Source organism: Geotrypetes seraphini, chromosome 2, assembly GCF_902459505.1.
Source record: "Geotrypetes seraphini chromosome 2, aGeoSer1.1, whole genome shotgun sequence".
NCBI classification, from domain to species: Eukaryota; Metazoa; Chordata; class Amphibia; order Gymnophiona; family Dermophiidae; genus Geotrypetes; species Geotrypetes seraphini.
Window position 1 is genome coordinate 472,414,429 of NC_047085.1, and position 26,333 is coordinate 472,440,761.

The 26,333-nt window shown below is 44.3% G+C and overlaps 1 protein-coding gene and 1 long non-coding RNA gene across 12 annotated transcripts in view; one reads left to right on the plus strand and one right to left on the minus strand.

Annotated features, from left to right (window-relative positions):
* LOC117354336 overlaps positions 1-17,380 on the minus strand; it is a 34,367-nt gene extending 16,987 nt beyond the window's left edge. Inside the window, exon 1 of one of the 2 annotated variants that reach the window (XR_004538187.1) lies at positions 17,264-17,380. This is a non-coding gene — a long non-coding RNA (uncharacterized LOC117354336). Of the gene's footprint in view, positions 1-17,185 lie in introns of both variants that reach the window. The other variant, XR_004538185.1, reaches the window with a different exon arrangement.
* Positions 1-26,333, plus strand: part of PRKAG2 (protein kinase AMP-activated non-catalytic subunit gamma 2) — a 642,927-nt gene that overhangs the window by 394,044 nt on the left and 222,550 nt on the right. For 7 of the 10 annotated variants that reach the window (XM_033931676.1, XM_033931673.1, XM_033931675.1 and 4 more), the window contains one exon: positions 17,644-17,689. In XM_033931676.1, coding sequence (XP_033787567.1) covers positions 17,644-17,689 — 46 coding nt within the window. The other 3 variants (XM_033931682.1, XM_033931683.1, XM_033931681.1) reach the window with 3 other exon arrangements.

Below are 26,333 nucleotides of genomic sequence, written 5' to 3' on the forward strand. Positions count from 1 at the left end.
TTCCCCTCCCCATACCTGTACAAGTTGGCCGAATGGATGGGTTCCAAGCCTGTCCGTCCGGCAGGTCAGCCATCCCTGAAATGGGCCAACTGGAATCGGCCCAGTAGCCTTAGGCCCCTCCTGTGGGTGGGGCCTTAGGCACATGGGCTGGGTTGGGTCTTATCTACTGGGTCTTATTTTGGACGTTTCTGACTTGGACATATTTTTGGTCGAGAATATAATATAAAGAAAGACTTAGTGGCTTCTAGACGATCAAATGCCTAGGACATACAGATGGACGCAAACGCTCCTACAGCCATTTCATCCCCCAACTCTGGAACCAACTCCCCCCGCAAATCAGATTATAGAACTCATTGATGACCTTCCGGAAAGCGGTGAAGACACTCCTCTTCAACTAAAAATCCAGCTGCAATCAACCCCCCTTAAATTCCCCCTTCCTTTCTGCATTCTCTTCTCCATTCTTCTTAACTTGTACTGTCCAAATGTATTCCACTGTGAATGTTGGCTTGTAACCCATTCTGAGCTACTGGGAGGACAGGATAGAAATAAATAAATAAATTTGGGCAACTAACGCCCTACATCCAAATCACTTAGACGTTTCTTTCAATTATGCCCCTCTATATGTATACTTGTGGCATGAATTTAAAAAGTTATTATTTACACAGGTAATTATAATTTTGGACTCCCATTTCTAATAGTGTGTTGACAACCTCCATGTTTTATCAGTGTTATTGTCTAATGTTGTGAAGTTTTATTTATTTATTTGGATTTACTTATCTCTATTTTTCACTGTGAACCACTTTGCTGTGTTCTCTAGGAAAAGCACTATATGAGGAACTCAAACTAAACTGAGATCGTCAAATTTATATGAGCTTAAAAGAAAAGCTGAAGCTGCAATAACATCCCTAGAAGAGATGGATCCGAAAATAGAAGCTGCTATGAGCTATTAGGATCATATCATCCTGTCAAAGACACATGCCAACAGAATTCTTCAAAGGGGCAAGCATGAAGCGAGCAATGCTATTATTTCCTCCTTTGCATATATAGTCCACTCCTTGCCTCACAAACAATGAAAGTTACTAAACTGATCACAGAAAATTATTCTAGAGAAACAAGACACTGGCAAGGAGGCTGAAGTCAAAAACCAAAATGTATAAACTGTCCAGTTTTCTGGGGGCACCCGGGACAGTAAGGGGGTTTTCCAAGTTTTTATAAAATGTTTCCCGTAAGATATCATGTACGGGCAGTTTAAGAAATTTCTTGGGAGGTTGGTCGAAGTCCAAGGCATCTAAAAAAGCCTGGGACTTTTTAGAGTCGGACTCTAATGGGATTGAAAGAGCCGCTGACATCTCCCGAAGGAATTTCGTAAAAGAGGATTGCTCAGGCTTGGATGTGGTATCAGCCATAGAGGGTTCCTCATCTGTGGAAGAGGCATCCTCCTCGGTACCGAGTGGGGATTGTTCCCATAAGTCCGGGTCTCTGACGGCAGGCTCAGTATGGCGGGTTTTGGAAAGAGATTTGCCAGAGCGCATGGATACGGTACCGGGAGATGAAGACCGGTGTCGATCCCTGTCCTGGGAGGAATGGTGCCGAATGCGGTCCCGGGAAGACCGGAGTCGATCCCGGGACCGGGAGGGGTCCTCCGCAGTGCAAGTCTGGAGCTCAGGCTGGGCAGATAAGACCGGCATGGAGGTGTTCAGCGGTACCGAGGGGGTGGACACCGGTGGGATGGTGCGAGGCTCGGGCCGATCCGGCACCGGAAGGAGCGGTGCCAGCAGGGTCGGTAGAAGGTGTTGGAGTTGCTGCTGTAGCTGCTCCTGTAATTTGTCCTGGAGGATGGCCGAGATGCGGTCCTCCAATGGGGGCACGGTACCGTTTTAGTTTTCTTCGGTACCACAGGTGCTGCTCGACGCTCCGGCGATGAGGAGGCCGATGACGAGGCACTCACCGAGATCGGAGCGGAGCGTTTACGGGATCTGCGGGACACCGGAAGGACCGGTGTCGCCGCTGTGGCTGGAGGGCGCTCAAGGGAAGTGGAAGGCTTCTTAGCCGGCTTACCTGGCGCTATCGACCCCGAAGAAGGGTCAGGCGGTGTCGATGTGGTCGGTGCCGATTTAGGTGGCGCCGTCAACGTCGGGGCCGGATCCATGGCAGAACTGGTGCCGAAGAGGAGATTCTGCTGGATTTGCCGGTTTTTAAGTGTGCGTTTCTTAAGAGTAGCACAGCGGGTGCAAGTGTCAGCCCGATGCTCTGGACCCAGACACTGCAGGCACCAATTGTGTGGGTCCGTTAGAGAGATCGGGCGTGCACACCGCTGGCACTTCTTGAAGCCCGGTTGGGGGGGCATGAAGGGAAACACGGCCTCCGCAAAATCAAACCCGGAGGTCTGTATGATTACAACAGGCCCCGCCGGGGCCGGTTAAAGAAACAAAGAAAAATTAGAGAAAATTTTTTTTTTTTTTTTTAAAGTAGAAAAAAGAACCCGAAAGGGAAAATGACCAAAAAAGATAAAAAAAAAAGCGCGAGCAGGAAGGCAAAAAGAGAGTTTTCAACAGCCGTTGAAAGCACACGCATCTTCTTTGCTCCACGGAAACGAAGAAACTGGGGACCACGCACTCCTCCGTCGGGCGGGAAGGCACTCACGCATGCGCGGTGCGGCCAACTAGAACTTTCTAGTTAAAAAGGTCCGTACCGGGGCTCCGTCGGTGACGTCACCCATACGTTAAGAATATGCTGCCTGCTTGTCCTGGGATAATGATAAATTTCAGTAAATTAAACTTATCTGCTGCTGATAGATTTGTTTTGAATGACAACAGCAAAGGGTAGTAGTGCTGGGCTAACCTTTATCTAAGAAAAATAAGGATAATTATCTTGAAGTACTTTGGGTGCAAAGATCTGGTGATCGACACAGATTTAAATGTTTAAACTGCAATCTGCAATAGAGTATGCCCTGTGAAGAGATCAACCAATATACCTATCTTATCCATGGTGTATGCTAAGGGCCATTTCTTATAACAGGGTGTCTCCACTTAGGCAATCTGCCCAATGTGTGGCGGCGGCCAAAAAAGCAAACATGATGCTTGGAATTATTAAAAAAGGGATGGTTAACAAGACTAAGAATGTCATAAAACCCCTGTATCGCTCCATGGTGCGACCTCATTTAGAATATTGCATTCAATTCTGGTCTCCTTATCTCAAGAAAGATATAGCGGCGCTAGAAAAGGTTCAAAGAAGAGCAACCAAGATGGTAAAGGGTATGAGGAAAGACTAAAATGGTTAGGGCTCTTCAGCTTGGAAAAGAGACGGCTGAGGGGAGATATGATTGAAGTCTACAAAATCCTGATTGGAGTAGAACGGGCACAAATGGATCGATTTTTTACTCCGTCAAAAATGACAAAGACTAGGGGACACTTGATGAAGTTACAGGGAAAGTTACAGGGAAATACTCTTAAGTTAAGCGTTGCCAAAGGATGTGGTAAGAGCGGACAGCGTAGCTGGTTTTAAGAAAGGTTTGGACAAGTTCCTGGAGGAAGAGTCCATAGTCAGATATTGAGAAAGACACGAGGGGGGGGGGGGGGGAGCCACTGCTTGCTCTTTTAATCAACAGTGGCAGAGTATTAAGCGCTTTCTTTATCCAGCCTCTATTTGTTGAAATTTCCCAAACAATTAGGTCTTGGATCGATTATATTTTATATCTCAAGGAAGCCTCAGCCCCACCACTCCTCAGCTGTTTTATCTCGCAACCGCGGGAAGCATTACGTGGTGCCTCATCATTGGCCGTCCATAATATTGTAGTTAAAGTGGTTTTTATATAATTTATAATATTATTTAGTAAATATGGAATAAATATCCAGCATAAATATAAAGTGCATAGTACTTAACTTGAAATTAGCTTCATATTCAGCCAAACCTGGGAGTTTTGACCCGACATGTTTCGCTCAGAAGAGCTGTGTCAAGGATCCCCCTAGATGAAAATAAAAAACGTTCAGAGAAGAAAGTTGTAGACAACCATTCATGTCCCCCATTCCTCTCTCCCAAAAAGTTAACCTATCTTATTATAGAAAATTCGACAATTTTTCAAATGAAACTTACTGAGGTTGCCGCTGTCTTCTGACTCAGGTTCCAATACATGAGAAAGATGGCGGCGGCGTTCATATCCCGGGTTTAAATGCTCCCAACAACCTTAACACTGTGCACACCCCCTGCGTCTCATTCGTCCAACCCCTCATCCAATCAGCGTCATCCACTCGATCTCACTGTTCAAACCTCTTGGTTCCACCATATCTAGGCTAAAAATATATCGTTGTTCACTCTCAGTCAATCTTATCTGATCTTTCCCACCATCCCTCCCACTGACTTGTGCAATAACATGCCAGCGTAATTGATCAATTGTATGTCTATGTGTAAGCCAATGGGCCACTAAAGGTGCTTGAATTATCTTATTGGTGATCCTTGACTTGTGTTCCGTAAGTCTCACCTGTACCTTCCTGTTGGTCCGACCGATGTATATCAAACTGCAGGGACATACTATCGCGTAAATGACGTCTTCCGTATTACAATCGGTACTCACTCTAGACTTCAAAATAGCCTCTCTTCCTGGTACATGCCATACCTCCCCTTCAATAGTGCTTGCGCACCACTGGCATCTCCCGCAAGCACCATGATAACCCCTCCCCTCTTTGGGTCTAACACCATATTTCTGAAAATTACATTTCTGACCCAGTGTCGCCCCCCCCTGGAATATGCTATTCTCGGAAAATCATAAAGAGATTTGTGTGTTTGCACTATATACCAGTGACTTCTCATAAGGTCCACCAGCGGTTTTACCACCCTTGAATACGGTAAAACGCATATTAGACCTTCATCTGTATTAGTATCTGTCATCTGGGATTCCCCCAAAAGTAATTCTCTCTGGGCATATTTTGCCCTCAAATATGCCTGCCTGATGGATCTATATAATAATAATAACAGCTTATATACCGCAATACCGTGAAGTTCTATGCGGTTTACAAAAGATTAAGCAAAGGTACAAATTGACTGACTTCAAGAGGGGAAGAAGAAAGAGAAGTAATTAGACAGGAAATTCATTGTTGAGGAGAAAAGTGATCAAAAGGACAGTAGGTCGCTATTGAGAGGAAAGAGATAAGTGGATCAGTTGTCAAGATGTTTTAGGAACAGGTGTGTTTTTAGACATTTCCTAAATACCTCATAAGTAGAGGGCGAAAGTAATTGTTCTAGGTCTTTACCCCATGATGCTGCTTGGTGTGAGAGAAGGAATTCATGGTGTTTTTTCAGTTTGCAACCTCTCACTGGGGGGGAAACGAAGTTGGAATGTGAACTTCTCTTGTGTCTGTTGGCTGAGAAGGAGAAAAGGTCAGTAATGTATTTGGGGGCAAGTCCGTGTAATGCTTTAAAGCAGAAACAGGCAAATTTGAACTTTACGCATGCCTTCATCGGCAGCCAATGTAGCTGCCGGTAGTAGGGTGTCACGTGGTCAACGTGGTCACGTGGATAACCTCTTTTCCTTAATCTTTCTGACAGTGTTATAGCTTGGTTCTTATACTCTTCCAGGGTGAACGTTAAGATAACGTAAAGTATGCAGCAGCAAGGTTCAAATAGTGCCTAATACAAGTTTTCATTAATCTAGAAAAACCCAATCCCAAGTACCAACCCGCCTTTTAGACAGACTAAAGAACAGGCCCAAACCCCTAGAATCCAAGTCCCCCCCCATCCCACCCTCCAATGTGTGACTGCCAAAAAATCCAAGAAATTAAGTCAGATAGAATACACAAATAAGAGACACACAAAGAATGAAAAAGCTAGATAGTGTGCATGATTCCCCAAAGTTCCCCAGCACAGAAAAAAAAGCAAAAACCAACCAACAACTGTCAGGGGCATTAAAAAAAAAAAAATACCACGTACCTTTTAAAATCCCTCCCGTCCTCGCTAGACAGCTCTTGTACTCAGATTAGGAGCGCAGATGTGAGGAGCAAGCGTTACGCGCTCCCGCTTGGTCCCGCCTTTGCATTCCGAATGGCTGGCGTCAGTTCTCGCAAGTCCTGTGAGAAATGACACCACCATTCAGAAAGCAGCGGCAGGCCCAAGCGGGAGCGCATAACACTTGCTCCTTACATCCGTGCTCCTGACCTGAGTACGAGAGCTGTCTAGCGAGGGAGGGATACCGCTGGACCACCAGGCTGTTTAAAAAAGGTATCAACGATAATGACTATGGCGGCGGTGCTGGGGGGAGGGTTTGAAAAGGTGCAGCAGCGGTGCTTAGAGGAGGGGGGTTTGAAAAGGTGTGGTGCGGCAGTGAGAGGGTGTTTTACAGTGCTAAGGGGGGGTACAAATTTTGTATCTTCGCTATATAAGATGCACTGAGATTTGGAAAAAAAATATGTCTTATGGAGCGAAAAATACAGTACTTTTTTACAGAAAGGATGGTAGATGCATGGAACAGACTCCCAGAGGAGGTGGTGGAGACAGAGACTATGTCTGAATTCAAGAAAGCATGGGATAGGCACGTGGGATCTCTTAGAGAGAGGAAGAGATAATGGTTACTATGGATGGGCAGACTGGATGGGCCATTTGGCCTTTATCTGCCATCATGTTTATATGTTTCTAGATTATATGAACTGAGGGTGGTTAGGTTCTTCCAATCATTCAAATTTATATCCAGGATTTGGTACGAAGCCCAAATGTTCCATTCTTAGGAAAAACTGATCTCATGTCCACAAATGTGGCTGACCCAGAAGCCTTCCCTCTGATGTCAGCTCTGACGGCGTTGGGAAGGTCTTCTGGGTCAGCTGTGGGCAGCATGCTGAGAGCACTGCATGCTGCTTTGTGGAAGGGCGAGTGCAGCTGGAGGGTAGGAAAAGGAGGCACACTACTGGGGTAACATTCAAGCCCCTTGAGGTGCTTCCATCCCTGTGGGATCCTCGTGACCCCGGGGAGGTTTCCCGCAAGATTCCAGTCATCCCTATGCAACTCTCTACTCTGTGCCAGTCTACCTTAAAGGTGGTCTTCTGTTGACCCCTTGCAGACTGGTCTCAGGCTTTCCTTCTGACCCATCTTGCCTACACAGAAACCAGGTGATGATATAAGAGAAGGCAAGATGAGCTAGAGGGAAAGCTTTGGAGCAGACTGCAAGCAACATATATGCAATAACATAACTGCTAGGGACAAACAGAAAACCACTTTTAAGGTAGACTGGTAGAGGGGGAATTAAGGGTGGGAGAAAGATGCTGAACCCCCGGAGAGGGGAGTGAGCTGCAGACCAGCAAGAAGAACTACAGGGGCCACCAATGAATACTATGGCTGAGTAATTGAGCTCCAGCAGCCATAAGAAGATCTTGATGTGTGCTGCTTACTCCTAAATTGTGTAGCTGTGTTTAAGTGGCAGATGCAATAGTTGGGAAGTAAGGTAGTGCAAGGCAGATTTCTATGGTCTGTGTCTTGATCCTGGCTAGATAGAGATGGTTGGACTGGAGCAGGCTTCAGCGGCAACTCCAGTAGTTGAAAATTAAGCCAGTTCTGGGCAGACTTTATAGTGTGTGCCCTGAAAATGGCAAGGATAACTCAAGATCAAGTATGCATATGCTATCATATACTAGGAGTTTATCTTGTGACTAAACTGGAAGGACCATGCAGGCCTTTATCTGCTGTCCTCTACTATGTTACTATATCAGGGATTTATCCCAGGACCAGTCCCACTTAACTTTGTGAGTGATACTCTAGAGCAGTGGTTCCCAACCCTCTCCTGGAGGACCACCAGCCAGTCAGGTTTTCAGGATAGCCCTAATAAATATGCATGAAAGAGATTTGCATGTAATGAAGATGATGGGAATGCAGATCTGCCCCATGCATTTTCAATAGGGCTATCCCAAAAACCCGACTGGTTGTTGGTCCTCCAGGGCAGGGTTGGGGACCACTGACCTAGAGGAGGTAGGCAATATCATCTGCAGAAATGCAAAGGTTTCTAAGTTTGAACCATACTGGATATTCCCGAGGGAACAAAAGATACAGGAAATGGTTTAAGAAAGGTCTGAGAGTGATCGACTACTTTACAGACAAGTTTCAATACAGTACAAAGAAAACCCACCCCAAAACAAAAAACACATAATGCATAATTTAAATATATTTCAAAAGCACTGCATTAATGCTTCAAAACCTCCAATGGTGTATCTTGACTGAACCTATCTATATTTGATAGTAAGGTGAGCTAACTATTTAAGTGCTCTCTATGAATACTTATAGAACTGACTTTGTATTATAGATTGGTTCTATTAATGGATCATAAATCTCTCACTCTGTTATAGAGTTTTCTATAGTAGAATCCATTAGCTTCTTCTTAACAAATCCTAGATTGCATTATTGATTCTAAATTTGTGCTCTTCCATTTCCCATTCAGTACAATATAAAACCTAGCACCAGACCTGTGGAGATAGAGCGACGATGTGAACTTGATGGGACTCGGCTAATTTGAATTTTTACTTTAGCTTGCTTGCTTTCAGCATCGTTATGAATTTCACATTTTTTATTATTATCATCACTTTTGTTTGGAATTTTTTTCTAGGGGTTTAAAAACACCTCTTAGTCTTTTTGCTTCTGTTTTGAATCCACATTTAATTTCAAAAAAATTCACCAGGAGCGTTATAATGTACGGGACAGTGTCCATTTAGACCTCACAGGTCTGGTGCTAGTCATCTCTGGACACTTGCCCGGGGCCAAAATAAAAACGAAGGGTCGACTGAGCCCGTACTGAGGTGCCTTTATATTTTATTTATATATATTTCTTTTCATTGAGCTGGTGTGGATTTCTAACAGGGAGCATAAAGCTTTTTGCCAATTTTTTCTGGTACACGCAGTGTGCATAGAACAGTTCATCTTATTTGTGTTTTATCTCCGTTATCTGCTTTTATAAAAATTAGACTTAAGGAAATTATTTGTAGCAATCTGGATAGGCAGGTGCTTTAAGTGAGATAGCTTTTGTATACATTAAATACTCCCCCTTAAAAAATGTAATGAACTAAGTATGAGAATCATGCTATGTACTTCTTTCCTAATGCATGTTTACATGCATCATACTACAAATAATTGCTCTTTGTTCTAGTTCAGTGATCTCAAACTCGTGGCCCGGGGGCCACATGCGGCCCACCAGGTACTATTTTGAGGCCCTCGGTATGTTTATCATAATCACAAAAGTAAAATAAAACAGTTTCTTGATCATATGTTTCTTTAGCTATAAATTACAATATTATTATTAAGACTTAGCCAATAGGAAAGATTTATAAACTATAAAGAGTTTTACCTCATGAAAAAATTGTCATTTCTTTAATAAGACATTAACTATTTTTTCTGTGGCCCACCCAAATACCTACAAATCCAAAATGTGGCCCTGCAAAGGATTTGAGTTTGAGACCACTGTTCTAGTTGCAATGTAAATGTAATACCATTAAAACTTTTGTTGGGGACATTAGCAGTTTCAACTGTTACTTAACATCATAGATAAAATATTTTGAAGTTTTAAAACTCTTGAGTCACAGTTCCCCTAAACCCACCCCCCTCAAATGGCTTGTTCTCCCCCTGTAGCGTTGTCTGAACTTGTGTGCATGAGAGAGTGAAAGGTGGTGTAATGGATTACAGAGTATATAGTCAGGTTGGGCAAGTTCAGAATAAGTTAAAAGCACAGGTGTGGAGGAGATAGTCATCCAGAATTTTTCAAGTCTATAAATTGTACATACCAGCGCAGATATGTAAGTGTTTCCAGCATCTTACTTGGGGAATTATAGGCAGGTGTTCAGACTTCTCATTCAATCTGTTATGCAGTAAATAAACTACAGGACTGATGATATTAAACTCAGATTTGCAATGAACTGAAAAAAACCTTTCAGCTTAGGCCAAGAGTAGCAACAACAAAGTATATAGGTGAGAGATAGCACTAAGGAAATTCATTCACCTAATGTACAAGAATTACATACAGAATATTTTAAGACTGCAGTTGTAGCTGTTGGAATAATTATGTCTTTTCCCATTAACTAAGTTACTCTCAGTAGGGTAGAAATGGGGAAGGTAAAAGGGAGGAATATAGTTCTGAAAAGAGGGGTAAGAAATTAAAAAAAGGACCGACAGTAGAAAAAAGTCGAGTGAGGGGGAATTATCAGTGGTGGGGGAGGTGGTAAGGGCATGAAAGGAAGAGGAAGGAAACTGGAAAACAGTGGCATAGCCATAGATGGGCCTAGGTGGCTGGGGATCCCCACCAGCTCAGGTACTAATAATTTCTGGAGGGCAGCACCTCAAAGGGGCAGAGCATGGGTAGAGAGCACATTTAGGCCCTGATTCTATAAAGTCTGCCTAAAGTTAGGTGCCAATATCGGCACCTAAAATAATGAGTAATTGGCTTAATCAGTGCCTATATTGGCCCTCAACATCTTAGTCAGCTCTAATTGGAATTAATTGAAAGTTAGGCACTTAACTCAAAAACTCATTCTATAAAAAGTAGGCGCCTAGTCCAAAGCACCTACACTGAAAGTAGGTGTGGTTAGGGGGCAGATCATAGAAGATTGGCAGATATTAGAAGATTAAGTTCTTACCTTGCAAATCTTCTGTTACAGTATAAGACATAGGATTCTGTACCATAGTTGTTGTTTCCTATCAGTTGTGAATCTGCAGAAGGTTGTCGGTCAAAACTCTTGAATTCTTCCCCTTCTGCAGTGGAGAATAGCTTCCTCATCAGTTAGTACCAAAGCAATCGAACTACACTGAAACAGAAGAAAAGAGAAGGAGGGACACAGGAAACTTCCCTGGTGACAAACTATATTCTGTTCTGTAACTTATGAGAAAAATACAATGATTAACAACAATTATGAGTAACAACGCTGAATAACAAATTAGGCACATGAGTAACTAGGATCCAACCTGCTAAGTGCAATTAGTAGGAGCCATAATACTCCCCAAAGGAGAAGGGGAACAGGAGCCCTCACATTCCTGTAGTTTTGTCCCCGCTAATCTTAGAAACAGGAGAAGGGGTCCCAAGATGGACACCAGTAATATCTGAGGCAGGAATCAGGTGAATCAAAGGTCTGCATAGGCCAGGCCATACTGAATCCTTTGTCTTATAACAGAAAGATTAGCAATGTAAGAACCTAATCTTCTATTCTGTTTCAAAGACATAGGATTCTGTACCATAGCTGATGTGCCAGATATCTAGGAAGGGACTGATGAGCCTGTTCACAGTACCAAGCACCCAAAAGCAGCATCTTCTTGAGCCACCACATCTACTCTGTAGAACCTCATAAAGTTGTGGAGAGTACACCAAGTTGCTGCTCTACAAATTTCATCATGCGAAACAGGCGAAGACCCAGCTCAGGAAGCAGCCACACTTCTAGTCAAATGTGCTTCAATTGAGATAGGGGCCGTTTACTGCAGGCAATGTAGGAAGATGAAATTGCCATACTAATCCATCTGTCAGCTGAAGCCTTGGAAATTGGCTTGCCCGTCAAGATTGACTGGTCTGTACAAAAAGATGGTTGAATAGCCAGATATCATTAGTCCACTCTAGGCAATGAAGTAGGACTCTACTCATATGCAGCCTCTGCAAAATGATGTCCTGTTTCACTGTACCTGTAGGGTGAAAGGCATATAAACGAATCTCCTGACTGACATGAAAGGCAGAAACTACCTTCAGTAGAAAGGAAGGTACCATCCGCAGAGAAACACCAGACTGCGTAAACCTGAGAAAGAGTTTTCTACAGAAAAGGGTCTGTAACTCTGAAATCTGTCTCGCTGAGGCTATGGCATCCAAAAACACGGTCTTAACCATAACATCCAAGAGGGATGACGTGTCTGACAGGGTGACAGGTCAAAAGCGCGCACTGACAAAAATGCGCAGACAACTCAGCGCAATGACAATGGCGCTCACAGACAATTGCGCTAAAGAATTGTCTATGAACCGTCTGACAGGGGCTCATATGGAGCTCGAAATAGACCCTTTAGAACAACATTAAGGTCCCAATATGGGAACAGCCTACACAGTGAAGTACACAATCTGAGTGCCCCCCTCAAAAACCGAGTGATGTCTGCGTAAGACCAGTGACTGCATGCCTCTCCGAGCCTTATAGCACGAAAAGCTGGCTACCTGTACTTTGAGACACGAAACTGCTAGGCCCTTTTCAGGTCCAGCTTGCAGGAATGCTAGAATCACCAGGATGGGAGCCCTCTCAGGCTCCACCTGCTCCTTGGTGCACCATAACTAGAAAGCCTTCCAGTTCTTCACAAAAGCCACATATGTCTTTGCTCTAAAAACAGTTGTGTTACTTGGAGATTGTCATTATAATTTAGGGCTGTGCGCTCAAGAACTATGCCATAAGACCAAAGCGCTCTGGATTCTCCATAGAACTGGACCCTGGCTGAGGAGGCTGGAATGAACAGGCAATCTGAGAGATCTGCCTCTTTGGAGGCATAACAGATCCACATACCAAGGCAGACAGGGCCAGTCTGAAGCCACCAGGATCACCAGCCCCTGTTGGCTCGGTATCCTGCAGATGATCCGGTCCACCAAGACTCACTGGAAACATGTAGAATAGGAGCTATGTGGGCCAGGGCTGAACGACAATGTCCAGCCCTGTGGTTCCCAGCTCCACTCTTCAAATGAAGGAACGATCTGCCTTTGCATTCTTTGCAATGGCCATGAGGTTCAGTTCTGGTTTTCCCCAGCGTTGCACAAAGAAGGTGAACGTCCTCTAGGACAGAGACCACTCCCTCGGATCAAGAGTCTGCCTGCTGAGAAAATCGGCCTGGACGTTCTCTACTCCTGCTGCTGTTTGCATGGCTCAGGAAGAATGACATGGCCCTGTGCTGTGTTGAAGCAGATTCTCAGATATTCTAAACACTAAGCTGGCTGTAGCTGACTTTTTCGGAAGTTGATTATCCATCCAAGTCTCAGTAAGAGATCTACTACCTGCTGTACAGCGTGCTCACCTTCCAATCATGAGGAGGCTCTGATTAGCCAATCTTCCAGGTTGCCAATCACCTGCATGCCCATCCTGCATAGGTGAACTGCTACAACCACCATCACTATGGTAAAAGTGTGTGGAGCCGTGGCCAAACTGAAAGGGAGCACTACAAATTGGAAATGTTGCTGGAGGATGTGGAATCTTAGATATTTTCTGTGATCCGGAAAAATGAGAATGTGAAGGTATGCCTTTTTTAAATCCAGAGAGGCTAGGAATTCCTCTGGAGTCACTGCCGTTATGACTGAGTGGACCGTCTTCTCATGCAAAAGCGGGGAACTCTAATCTTCTGTGCCTTTCTTGGGTACTATGAAGCATATGAAATATCTGCCTTAGCCCGATTCTTCGGGGATTGGTTCTATGGCCTGAATGTCCAAGAGTCATCGTACTGTCGCTCGGACCTGGGCCTCCTTGTCTGGCTGGGGAGTTGAGGAACAGATTTGGAGGAAGCAGAGAATGCCTAGAACTCAACAGTCTGATAAAATCTGTTCCCATTCCCTCCTGAAAGCTGGCACCCATCCACTAATGTGAGGGGGGGAGTGGCTGACAACCTGGCATCATTGTGGTTTTTTATTGGTTGACCTGCCGCAAGAACCTGAGGGTTGCTGGTGCCTGTAACTGCCAAATCTCTGTCTGGACCCCTGGAAGGGTCTCTGGGAAGAGTAACTGGAGGAAAACTGGCAGGATCTCCTAGAGATACAAAAACTGCCTCTGCTGCCCCCAGCAGAGCAACGACCCCAAGCTGTCCGGGAGGGATTTGTGCCACACTGGCCATAAGGTCACCTAAACCTTTACCAAAAAGCATCTGCTCCATAAAGGGTAATCTGCCGAGAGTGGCCTTGAAAGCCGAGTTGCCACACACTGATCCAGAGCATTCGGCGGGCAGAAACAGAGTGAGCCAAAACCTAGCTCATGACTCTAATAATATTATAGAAAGCATTGGCCACATAATCCACTCCCTCCATAATCATGTGGGGACTGGTGTCCCCGAGCTCTGAAGGACTAGTCTGCAATCTGGTATGACAGGCAGCTACTGCAGCTTTGATACCTAAAGCTAGTGCTTCAAACTGTCTTTTAAGGACCGCATCCACCTTACAGTCCTTTGTGTTCTTCAGCATTACTTCACCCTCACTAGGCAGGGGGATACACTTGGTCACTGGCGCTACTGCAGAATCTACTTTCAGCTCCGAAAACTTGTTGGAGGTCTGGAGCTATAGGATAGAGCCTAGACAGCTATAGGATAGAGCCTAGACATATCTTTGGCCACCAGAGAGCCCTCAAGCGACTCCCATTGGTCAGTGACTAAGGAGATAATATCTAGATGAGCAGGAAAAAAGTTGCCACTCATAACAGAACACTGAGAGGTGGAAGGCTACTGGGGATACAGCTTCAGTGCAATAAGGATGTCAGAAATGACATACAAAATAGAAGCCAAAAGGAACGTCAAATCATCCAAAGACACAGTGGAGTCTTGTGATAACAAAGGCATAGAAAGACTTCCAGTCTTCCCAGTTCTGCTCCAAAAGGTCACTGACACTAGGCACCAGCATGGTATGAGGAGGAGATGCCTGCTTGGGACATGAATCGCCATGAGGCAGAACTGGCATGCTCACCGGCAACATAGCACTTCCCAGACCCGTTAAATAGGCTTTCCATACAAGGTTGACAAAATCGGAAAAGCCTTGCACCGGAGGCACCAAGGATCCCTGCACGACCCCAGACTGGGGAAGTAGGGCCTCCTCCGTCACCACATGCTTGCATATCGCCCCCTCGCTACATGTGGCCTCTGAATGGGATCTCTTCGCTGCAGACCGGGTTTTTTGTGGTTTTAATGCCCTGGAGGACTGAAGAGAGGCTGAGCCTGAAACTCTTGCCCCTTCTTCCTGCAGAATGTGCAGCATGCCTGTTTCTCTGCTGGTAAATCCATAAAACAAAAATGCATGAATTAGAGCTAGACTGGACTGGGGCATCAATTGCAGATGATTCCTAGGCAAAACGAGAGGTTCTGAGGCAGAAAAATGCACTTTGGGAAAAAAAAATTTTTTCTGAAAATCCAAGATGGCTGCCACCAAAAAGGGCCCATGGAAGCTCAAATGAAAAATAAAAAATTTGGAGGTAGGGGAACCTGACTAACCCAGAAACCCTTGAATCTGGCTTTTTCAGGACAACCCCCCCCCCCCCCTAGGGAATTAAATGAGTGTAATCACTGTGACTTCTGGTGCTTGTCAGCTTGCAGCAGGAAAATGATTTCTGTCTCAGAACATGTCAGGAACAAGTCCACCACTGGAGATCTTTTGGCTGCCAGTCGTGCACACCCCGACCACAGACTCTCACCCCTGAAAATCCACGCAATGTATCAGGGGAGCAAATAGGCAGCCAGCTCCCTGATTCCCAGAGAGTTGTTACACAGGGGCTCCAAAGGCTGCACTCAAGCTTCTGATAAATCAGCAGGCGAGCAAGCTCTCAGAGGAATGGACCCTGAGCTCCTGAAGGGACACAAAGCAGGCTGGCTCCACAGGTACTCAAAGAGATTGATCTGTGAGCCTACTCAGGACTGTGTCCTTTCCCTGGTGGAGTAAGCCCAAGAAGGGGACCTCCGAGCATCGAAGCCATATAAAAAAATAGAGAATCAATGGCAAAAATAAGAAAAAGAAAGCGGAGCAGATTAGAACACACCTGAGTTCGCTTTCAGAAGGAAAAAACTGAAGAGAGAGCTGTTCTCCACTGTAGAAGGGGAGGAGTTCAGAGTTTGACACCCTTTCTGCAGATTCATGACTAATGGGAAACAACAGCTATGGTACAGAATCCTATGTCTTTGCTACAGAATTTCAAGTTAGGCACCTCTTTGTGAATCATGTTCTGTTAGGCTCTGATAGCAGCACCTTAATTGAGGCTAAGAAAAACCCTGGCATAAATCAGGGATGCCTAAATATTAAGATGCTGAGCATAGCTGAAGCACCCTTAAGTGACCCTAAGCGTGATTCTATAATGGTCACCTAAGTTTAATAGAATTGGTACCTATATCAGTGACTAACTTTAGGCAGACTTTATAGAATCAGAACCTTAATGCCCACTCAAAATTAATTTACTGGCTAAGCTACTGCTGGGAACTAGAAAGTGGGTAAAAGATGAAGGGATAGGAATGAGAGAAAGGTAGAGCATAGGAAGACCAGGGAAGTAAGAAGCTGGTAACTATGTGAAAGGTGAAGAAACGAAGATTGGAAGAGGTATAAAGAAGAATGAAATCTAGCTATAGGCAGATGAGACATAAAAAAGGGAAAAAAGTGTCAGTCAGAGATAGATGTAGGGAAGAAAAAAAAGCCAAGACAGGGATTAGCTGAAACTGAAAATAGAAATAGATCTTAGTACAGTACTTAGGGAAAAAAATCAATAAGAGAAAGTGGTAAAAAGAAACTAGGACCAGCCCAACTGGAAAAATAAAGTGGTCAGACAACAGGTACCTTCTGGTGTGGGAGCCATTTTCATGGTATAACCCCATAACCTCTGTGACAGACTGACCCAGATAGGGACACTAAAGTACCTTGAGCAGACCATGGGCAAACACTATTTATTTGGTAGATCGATCCTGCTAAGTTCATTCTACAGCAGGATGCAAGATGCTGCCATTATTTTTTAAGATGGCAACACAGAGGCAGCAGTAAACGAGCATTGAAGATATGCAGGAGGGACACTGGTGGGGTGTTGCTAAACACCAGTGAATTTTTAATTTGGGGAGTGAGCTACTGAACTATCAGGGACATTTGCTGGGGCAGATCTAAAAAGCTATATCTGGGCCAGGGGCCGCTCTATACCTTTCTACACCCCCTTAGGTCTGGTAGTACATTTCTCCTGTTATACTGGCTTTAAAATAGTCTCGTTACTATAGATTTTAATATGCTGTCTACCACTTGTGCTTATTTCAGTGCTAAACAGAAGACCGCTTGTTAACCATGTGCTTCTGTCCATTAGCTCCAGTGTACCCTTGGCTTAGTCCTTAACTCCATTCAGCTAACCAAATCATAAGCCTAAGTGCTTTTCATTCGATTCTTAGGCAAATAAATACTACTGTCTCTTTTCCAATGATATGCTTCCAGCACCAACAACCCAGTGCTAACTTGCCTACCATCTTCCCATGACCCTAATTAACTAAAGTCACGTTGTGGCAGCCCCAGTACCCGAAATAAAGTGCCAGGCGCGTGCCCGCTGGGTCCTTTCTAGCGCGTGAGTCAATCTGACGTTCGAGTATACGCAACTTTTACGTCCTTTTCAGCGGGCTCTCGGAGCCCCTCGCGCTCTTCCGAGTCCGACGCTGCTCAGCTGTCAGCTACGAACGTGTAGCGTGGAAAAGGGAGAGGGGGGGGGAAAAAAATAGTCAGCCGGCATACGCCGCCACCTCTTTTTCGGCCGTCCTTTGAAGACGTAAGAGGTGGGCGGAGTCGGTAGACGCACCCTCGGCGGTTGATTGGTGAACGAGCTTCTTCTTCCAGCCAATCGGTCGGCGGCTTATAGTGGGAAGTGCAGATTCGGTCGGAGGGAGGTGACTCTGTGTGTGTGTGTAAGACGGAGCCTGCGCCTGTCCGGCCGCCGCAGTAGCGTCTCTGGATGCTCACTGGTGTTTCTGTTATCTTTGCAGGGCTCCATTGAAGGCATGCTGGAGAAGCTGGAGCTGGACGATGAAGGTGAGTGTGATGTGGGCCGGCGCTGTTCTGCCTTCTCAATGTATTTATTTTCTTTCTGCATTGGGGAGATAGCGGCGTTGATTTAGCCGCTTTCTGTCCCCTTCCCTGTTATCGTAAGCTGCTTAATATTCTCTGTTGAATGTGTTCAAGTCGCTGGTAAGGTTTTGTTTTGTTTTTTTTCCTCCCGCCCCTGGTTAGAAAGGTATTTGTATTTCCTATCCCTGGTTCTCCATTCCTTCCGTCAAAGTGCTGTAAGGTACTTGGGGGGAGGGGGGCTTGAATAAGAAGCTGGCATGATCCTTACTGTTCACACGTAAAGGGCTGGCCATACTAGGGAAAACCCCTGCAGTGCATGTTTGCCCTAATGATAGCCGAAGAGAGAGGTTGGAAGTTCTTGTTTTATTGTAGATGATGCTTTTCTTGGCTTTGGAATGTTAGGTTTTCATTGTTCCACTTGATTGACTGTCCTTTCTTGTCGATCAGCATTTATTAAACTATATCTTGAATGAGCTTTGGGCAGCTATCGTAGTTTACAGTAATTCTGTAATATGCCCTCACGCTAAATGACTGATGAGATTTAAAAAAGTAACCTAAGGTTCGTTTTCTTTTGGCTTTACTATAATGCAGGGGTGTCAAAGTCCCTCCTCGAGGGCCGCGATCCAGTCGGTTTTTCAGGATTTCCACAATGAATATGCATGAGATCTATTTGCATGCACTGCTTTCATTGAATGCTAATAGATCTCATGCATATTCATTGGGAAAATCCTTAAAACCTGACTGGATTGTGGCCCTCAAGGAGGGACTTTTACACCCCTGCAATAATGACTCTAAATTGGGACCAGCTAACAGTGGTTCTCAACCCTGTCCTGGGGACCCCCAGCCAGTTGGGTTTTCAAGACATCCCTAATGAATATGCATGAGAGAGATTTGCATACCTGTCACTTCCATTATATGCAAATCTCTCATGCATATTCATTAGGGATGTCTTGAAAACCCGATTGGCTGTGGGGTCCCCAGGACAGGGTTGAGAACCACTGAGCTAGATTGGTTAGAGTTAAAATCCATTTCTATTTAAAGTGTACTATGTGATGTAGAATTTTATTTTCATATCCTTTTAGGGAGGTGTTGTACGAGTCTCTTCAGACAGCATTTTTTAAATTTTTTGTTTCCTGTAGTGCATGGGATTGTTTTTTAATCTTTATGTATATGTACCTTCAGTTTATTAAATAAATAATGCATGCCATAAAACTTTATTGTGGTATTTGTAGGCTTTATTGATATTACAGTCCTGATGCATGTATTATGAATGTGCCAAGCAGCCAGATTTTTTCAACATATATAGCTAAAATGATGGATTAATCATTAATGTAACAATAATCCTAGGCAGCGGAATGCCTTTTTGTTGGGGGGGCCCACAAGCTTCGCCGCAGACCCCACCCCCATAATAGTACTAATTGTAATACCATTTTTTCCTTTCATTTTTCATATACACACACAATATAATCTTATTAACATAAGAAAAAAGAACTCTTCTAACAATACATACTGGTTAACCACAAAATTAAACTACACAAAACACACTGTACGTATACTTCTCAACATTCATTCCTACCAGAACACAAATAACCCCTATGCAAATACAGGACCACAAACTAAAAGTACTAATATATATATAAATGAAACCCTAAGATTCAAGACTCTGCATGCAATACAACCCCAAAGAAATGTAAATGCATTTCTTCCTGAACAGTGCAAAATATAGACAGCGGATGTAAATTCCCAAAATTGGCACAATTCAATCACTAAATTGAAATAAAATCATTTCCCCTATCTTTTTGTTGTCTGGTGATTTAGGTTTTTTATACTACCTTTCCCAGTCTCTGGCTGCACTTCCTTTTGTCTGTGCTCTTAACTGTATAGCCAGGGCCACCTTATCCATTTGCTGTTTTTCTCTCCTTCACTTTCTGCCATACATCCATCTTTAGCATTAATTTTTAACATTCAACTTTCTTCCATTTTTCTGCTTTCTTCTCAAAATCTACTTTTCCATGCCTTCCCTTCCCATCTATAAATGTGTACCATCTCCTTCCTCTTTCTTCTCCCCTACTCCCATCTATCCATAATAAGCATTTCTTCTTATCTCTTCCCTGCTGCACCCATTACTGTGCACCATCTCCTCCCTCTGTCTCCCCTTCCCCTCCATCCCTTTGCACCATCTCATCCCTCACCCAAGGTCAGACATCTCTTGTCATCCCCTTCCCCCCTCATATGGTCTGGCATCTTTCTCCTCTCCTTCCCATAGCCTGGAATCTCTCTCTCCTTCCCTCTTCTCGAGGTCTAACATCTCTCTCCTCTCTTTTCTGTGGTCTGGCATCTTTCTCTTTTCCTCCTTCCCATTACAGTGGTCCGACATCTCCCTTCTTTGGGTCCTCTCTCCTCTCCACCACTATCATGTCCAACAATTCTCCCTTTTTCTTCCTTTCCCCATATACATCATCTCTCTTTCCCTCTCACGCCACACACCTATGTCCAACAATTCTTCATTCCTTTTCCCTTCTTCGCTGGCAGAATTTCTTTCTCTCCCTTCCCACTACTCCACCTGTGCAGTATCTTTCCTACCTTCCCCAGCCCCTGCATTTGTATTTTCCAACCCCTCTCCCAGTATGTGCAGTATCTGTCTTCATGAGCATCTGTCCTCCCTGCCTTCCCAACTTCCAACTCCCTACCCCCTGCACCCAGCCTCTCCCTGTCAGGCTCTGCACCATTCCCTTCCCCCTCTGTCAGGCACTGCACCTAGCCTCCCTCTCTTTCCCTCCTTTCCTACCCCCTCCCCAGCATTTGTCCTTCCCAACTCTCTTTCAGTATGTGCTACATCTGTCTTCCCAACCCCCTGAACATCTATCTTCCCAACCCCCTGAACATCTGTCCTCCCTGCCTTCCCAACTCCCTCTCTTAGGTTGTGCACCCAGCCCCCTTCATTCCCTGTCAGGCTGTGCACCCAGCCCCCTTACCTCTCTCCCTGCAGGCTCTTCACCCACAGGATTGGCTTTCTTCTGCCTCATGGCGGCAATGAGCACTGCCCTAGGCCCCTTCCCTCCCAACCTCTGTCAGGCTCTTCACCCGTGGGAACGGCTTTCTTCTGTCACTCAGCGACAACGAGCAGGGGTGTGCGAATCGCGAGAATTCACAGGAGCCAGTCAACAAGCAGCTCAGCGCCGAACAGGCGCGCCAAAGCATGCTCCTGCTTGTTGCCGCTGAGCGACAGAAGAAAGCCATTCCTGCGGGTGAAGAGCCTGACGGGGGTTGGGAGGAAAGGGGCCTGGGGCAGTGCTGGTTGCCGCTTTGCGGCAGAAGAAAGTTGATCTTAGGTGAAGAGCCTGACAGGGGTTGGGAGGGAAGGGGGCAGTGTTTGTTGCTGCTATGCGGCAGAAGAAAGCTGATCCCGCAGGTGAAGAGCCTGACAGGGGGTGGGGCATTGCCAATTTTGGGGGAGGCCATGGCCTCTGTGCCCCCCCCCATTCCGACGCTTATGACAATAATAATAAAACAGGCAACCTGATGTGGAAAGTCCCTGATTCAGTCTAGAAGTCTAACTTCTTTTGGACCATAATCAGGGCTTCTGTTCTTAAGTATTTATAAATTGTAAACGTACTCCTTGGATCAGAAAGTCTGGGGATAGGTGTGGGTTGCCACACTTAAGCAGTGAGGATACTTGGGTTCAGAAGAAGCCCTGAACTATCACTATAATGACACCAGTGTGTGGCACAGTGGTTAGAGCTACAGCCTCAGCACCCTCTTAGGTTGTGGGTTCAAAACCCATGCTACTCCTTCTGACCCTGGACAAGTCACCCAAACCCCCATTGCCCCAGGTATATCAGATAGAGTGTGAGCCCACTGGGGACAGATAGGGAAAATGCTTGAATACCTGAATGTAAACCACTTAGGCTATAAGTGGTATATAAATACTAAAAATAAATAATTATGGCCAAGATTTAGAACGTCTGCTGGCTTAGTGCCATATCATCTGTCAAATCAGTCCAAGTCTATGACCATGCAGCAATAACCCTAGTGGTAGACTAGGTATGCTGGGGGATAAGGTGGAGAATAATAATTGGGGTAAAATCTGTAGGTTGTTGTACCTGAATGCTGTTGATGCTGTATTTCAGCCCTCCTGATTGAGTTGGAAGTACAAAGGACCAAGAGGAAATTGCTGAGTTATAGAAAAAAATACAAATAACTTATAATATAGTAAATAACAGAGCAAATCTGAACTGGAGGGAGCTTGGCAGGTACAGACATGAAGTCTTATTTTCAAAACAGAAAACGCCGCACCAATTTTTAAAAATCTAGCAAGGAATATTCATGAGGATTTCAGTATAAAATCCCCATCTCATGACCCCACCAAAGCATGCTACATTATTAGGGAGGATTGGAGGGGGGGGGGTTAAAATGCAATTTTCTAATAGACACTTTAGAAAAGCTTACCCTCCTTATAAATTCTGATAGAGAACCAGATAACTAGACAAAAGAGAGAAAAAAAAGACAAGTTTTGCAGAGTACTGTAATGCAAAAGCAAATGAAAACAATCCTTTTCTCTAACTCAGGGGTGTCCAACCTACGGCCCCATGAAGTATTTTGTGTGGCCCCGGTTGAGGGTGATGCAGTGTTTTCCTTTGCTGCCCAGGGTGTTTACTGTCTTGCCGGCTCCCTCCTCTGTCTTGCTGCAACGTTTGCACATTTGTGCGGCCCCAGAAACATTTTTTTCCGGCCAATGCGGCCCAGGGTAGCCAAAAGCTTTGACACCCCTGCTCTAACTCTTGTGTGCAACACACATCACTTTTGATTGTTTCACAGATAACCTACATCACTTTTGATAACCTGTTTTAAAATGTCTGCTTGCATAAGGATAATATGAGATTCCTGTTAAGGTAGTGCTACTGCAGCTTGTATTAAGCAGTTATTTCTCCAGAGTCGCATATAAATGTTAGAAATCAAAAATAATTCTAAGATATAGGGTTCCTTTTAGTAAGATGGCGCTAGCGTTTTTAGCGCGCACTAACCCCGCGCTACGCACCAAGAACTAACGCCAGCTGAATGCTGGCATTAGCGTCTAGCACGCACGGCAATGCAGCGTGTGCTCAAACCACTAGCGCAGCTTAGTAAAAGGAGACCATAATGCCACAGAAAGGAGTTACCAAAACAAATTCTTCTTTAACCCTTTCAGGACCAAGGGACATATTTGTCCCATAACTTTAAAATCCTATAAATTTTGATTGGGATAGTCTACAGTTCTAAATTTGATATGTACGGATTCCATATGATACTGCCTTTATGTAAACAAACTGGTTCCGACATTCATTCATTAGCGTCGTTGCTAGATTGACGAGAAGATTCACTTGCCACACTGTTCATAAGCCAGAAGTGTGATTTTTTTTAAATAAAAATAATGATATTTCACAAAAAAAAATCAATTTTTTGGCATCTGCAAGCCCTTTTTACCATAAAAATGTCGTCAAAACCACAAAAATTGGCCTACGATCCTTATGGTCCTGAAAGGGTTAAGGTGCTTCAGGGCTATATTGTAAAGCAGGGGGCCGCAATCCGGTCGGGTTTTCAGGATTTCCCCAATGAATATGCATGAGATCTATGTGCATGCGCTGCTCTCAATGCATATTCATTGGGGAAATCCTGAAAACCCGACTGGATTGCGGCCCTCAAGGAGGGACTTTGAGATCCCTGTTGTAAAGGCTGCTCATGTTGCTATTTTGGAACTCTCTGTCCTGGCATTTGTTGTGTGCATATGAAATGAAGCATTTGAGCTTTGCTTGGCAGTGTGAATATTGTGACTCATTACATTACTGATTATACCATATATATCTGTTACAGCTCAATGCAAGTTGACAAAAAGGCAGCTTAGGTATGCCTAAGAATTACATTCTCAGCCTCTTTATCATATTAGGAGGTCTAAAATCTGTCTGGTTGGGAGACATCAACATAATAGTGCAGGTTGAATTTAAGCACTCTTTACTTAGCAGTATTATACTCGAATAGTAAGGAACACAACAAGATAGCTGTAATATATAGTGTGTCTACTTTTCAGGCTTGACTTATATGGCTGGTTTAGATTTAAAAACAAACAAATCCTCCTACCTAGCTGGAAACTTTTCAAAGATGATAAAAATCATTGTGTTTGCTGGATACCCTTTTCTGGAGGAATCATGATCTGTGTTTTTGTGTCTGATTTAGGAGTAAGTGAGGGGGGGGAAGGTATATATGAGTACACATTCAGTTCTTTTGGATGCCTAAAAATTAGATTACATGTAAACTGTTTGTATGCATGCATTCCTATGAATTGATGTGCTAGTAGAAATGTGTGCCTTTAAAAAAAAAAAAAAATGAGTACTTAGATTCAACCTGCACTGTTATGTTGATGTCTCCCAACCAGACAGATTTTAGACCTCCTAATATGATAAAGAGGCAGAGAATGTGAGACGAAATGAGCAGAACGGATTCCAGGCTTGTAGAGGCAGACGATCTCCCTGTAAGCTGTTACAGCTTTCATTCTTCAGCTCTCAGCACACAGCATGGCAAACGTGTAGTAGGTGGATTGATCTGAGGTGGGGGGGGGGTCTTTGAAATCCATTTTGGGGGATTTCCAGAGTTAGTTCTAGGTTCTCCCTCCTCAAAAATCCCAAAATCGCTATTTTTAAATGTTTCTGTGTAGCTTCCCTGGACCATTTTTTGCACTAAAATTGCTGTTGTGGTGGACATCTTGGATGTCCTGTTTTGAATTTAAAAGCTTTTATCTAGCTCAAAACACCTCGTTCTTGCTTAAAAACTGGTGGAATGGTCTCTTGAGATCAGGATACTTTGGATTAATGCCCTATTTGTGATGGATGGCCGTCTGAGAGCATCCGTGTTCCACGTGCAATGCAGCATGTGTGTTGGGGTGGGGTGGGGAGTCACTACTTTAATCCCCTCTGTCCCCCATTTTCTTGGGAGATTCTGGGATTCAGTCCACCCGAAGAAAAAGTCAAAAATCAAAATTTGAGCTGGAGAGCAACACAAGTGCATCCCTGGGCAAAGCGCAGCCACGATTCGGCAGTGAAATCCCAAAAGTGCAAAACAGAGACTACAAGGGCCCTCTGTGCCTCGGGGTCAGGGATTCCCCCCTGGATATATAAATAGGCCTGAAATATCATATCTGATTAAAAGGAACCCTTGAATCCATCTGGTATTGCAGCCCTGCTAGCGCTCCCTCCCCCCCCCCCCCCAAAGAGTGTAAGTCCCCCGCAAAAGTGCCATGCGCAGTTTGGTTCAATCGTTACTATTGAATCTTCTTGATTACTGTAATATTATCTACTTGACAGTCACCAAGAAAGAATTGGCAAGACTTACAATAATACAGAATACAGCGATCAGAATGATTTATGGCCTGAAGAAATTTGATCATGTTACACCCTTTTACTGTGAATTGCATTGGCTGCCAGTGGAAGCCTGGGTGTTGTTTAAATTGGGCTGTTTCTGTTATAAGGCTATTTATGGTACAGCCCCTTCTTACTTAGTCAATAGATTCGCTTTAGCATCATACAGACACAGTAGAAGAACTCATCCTTGTTTAATTTTCCATTGTCCAGGGCTGTAGGAGTAAGAAATTTCTCGATCATACTTTGGCACATCAGGCAGTTCTTCATGACAACGAATTCCAAATATTGTTGCTTACTACCCATTCTTATGGACACTTCAGAAAACAATTGAAGACCCATCTTTTTTCTAAATATTTGACTGCTTAATGAATTATCTTATTCTATGTAACATGTTTACTTTTATAACTTTTTGTAAACCGTGTTGAACTTCTGGTTACGCGGTTAATAAGCACAATGTTATGTTATGGGAAGAGTCCACCTGCAGATGACTCAGATGATCAAGATTCCATATTTATGCATTTGCTTTTCCTGGCAGGAACTTATACAGTGGGTAATGATACTGCAGCCACAAGACTGCACGACCCACTGTTTTAAACCATCAGTGCTGATGGGGATGATCTCGGAATCCCTCCAGGAGTTAAAGCTGAAGACTCCTCAGGCCTCAGCTATGCAATGCTCACTTAATGAGTAGCACTAAGCCTCGGTCTTCCTGTTTTCCATCACATTCAGACATCACGAAGCTCCTTACAGACCTTTGGGAGATGCTGGAAGGGCCATTGCGGGTGGCCAATGCTATGACTAAGCTCCTAACAGGTTCAGTGTCAACTGGCATAACTCGGACCCCCTACTGGAAAATATCTTCACTGTCTGTTCTTTGAGTGATCACGGAATCACAAGCATACAAACTCTTGATGTCGGCACTGCAGTTAGGGTCATCTTCAGCTCAATGTGTGGCGACTGCTAAGAAAGCAAATAGAATGTTAGGAATTATCAGGAAAGGAATGGAAAACAAAGATGAAAATGTATCGCTCTATGGTATGGCCGCACCTCGAATACTATGTGCAGTTTTGGTCACCCTATCTCAAAAAAGAATTAGAAAAGTTACAGAGAAGGGAGACAAAAATGATAAAAGGGATGGCACGACTTCCCTATAAGGAAAAGCTAAAGCAGCTAGGGCTCTTCAGCTTGGAGAAGAGACGGCTCAGGGGTGATATTAT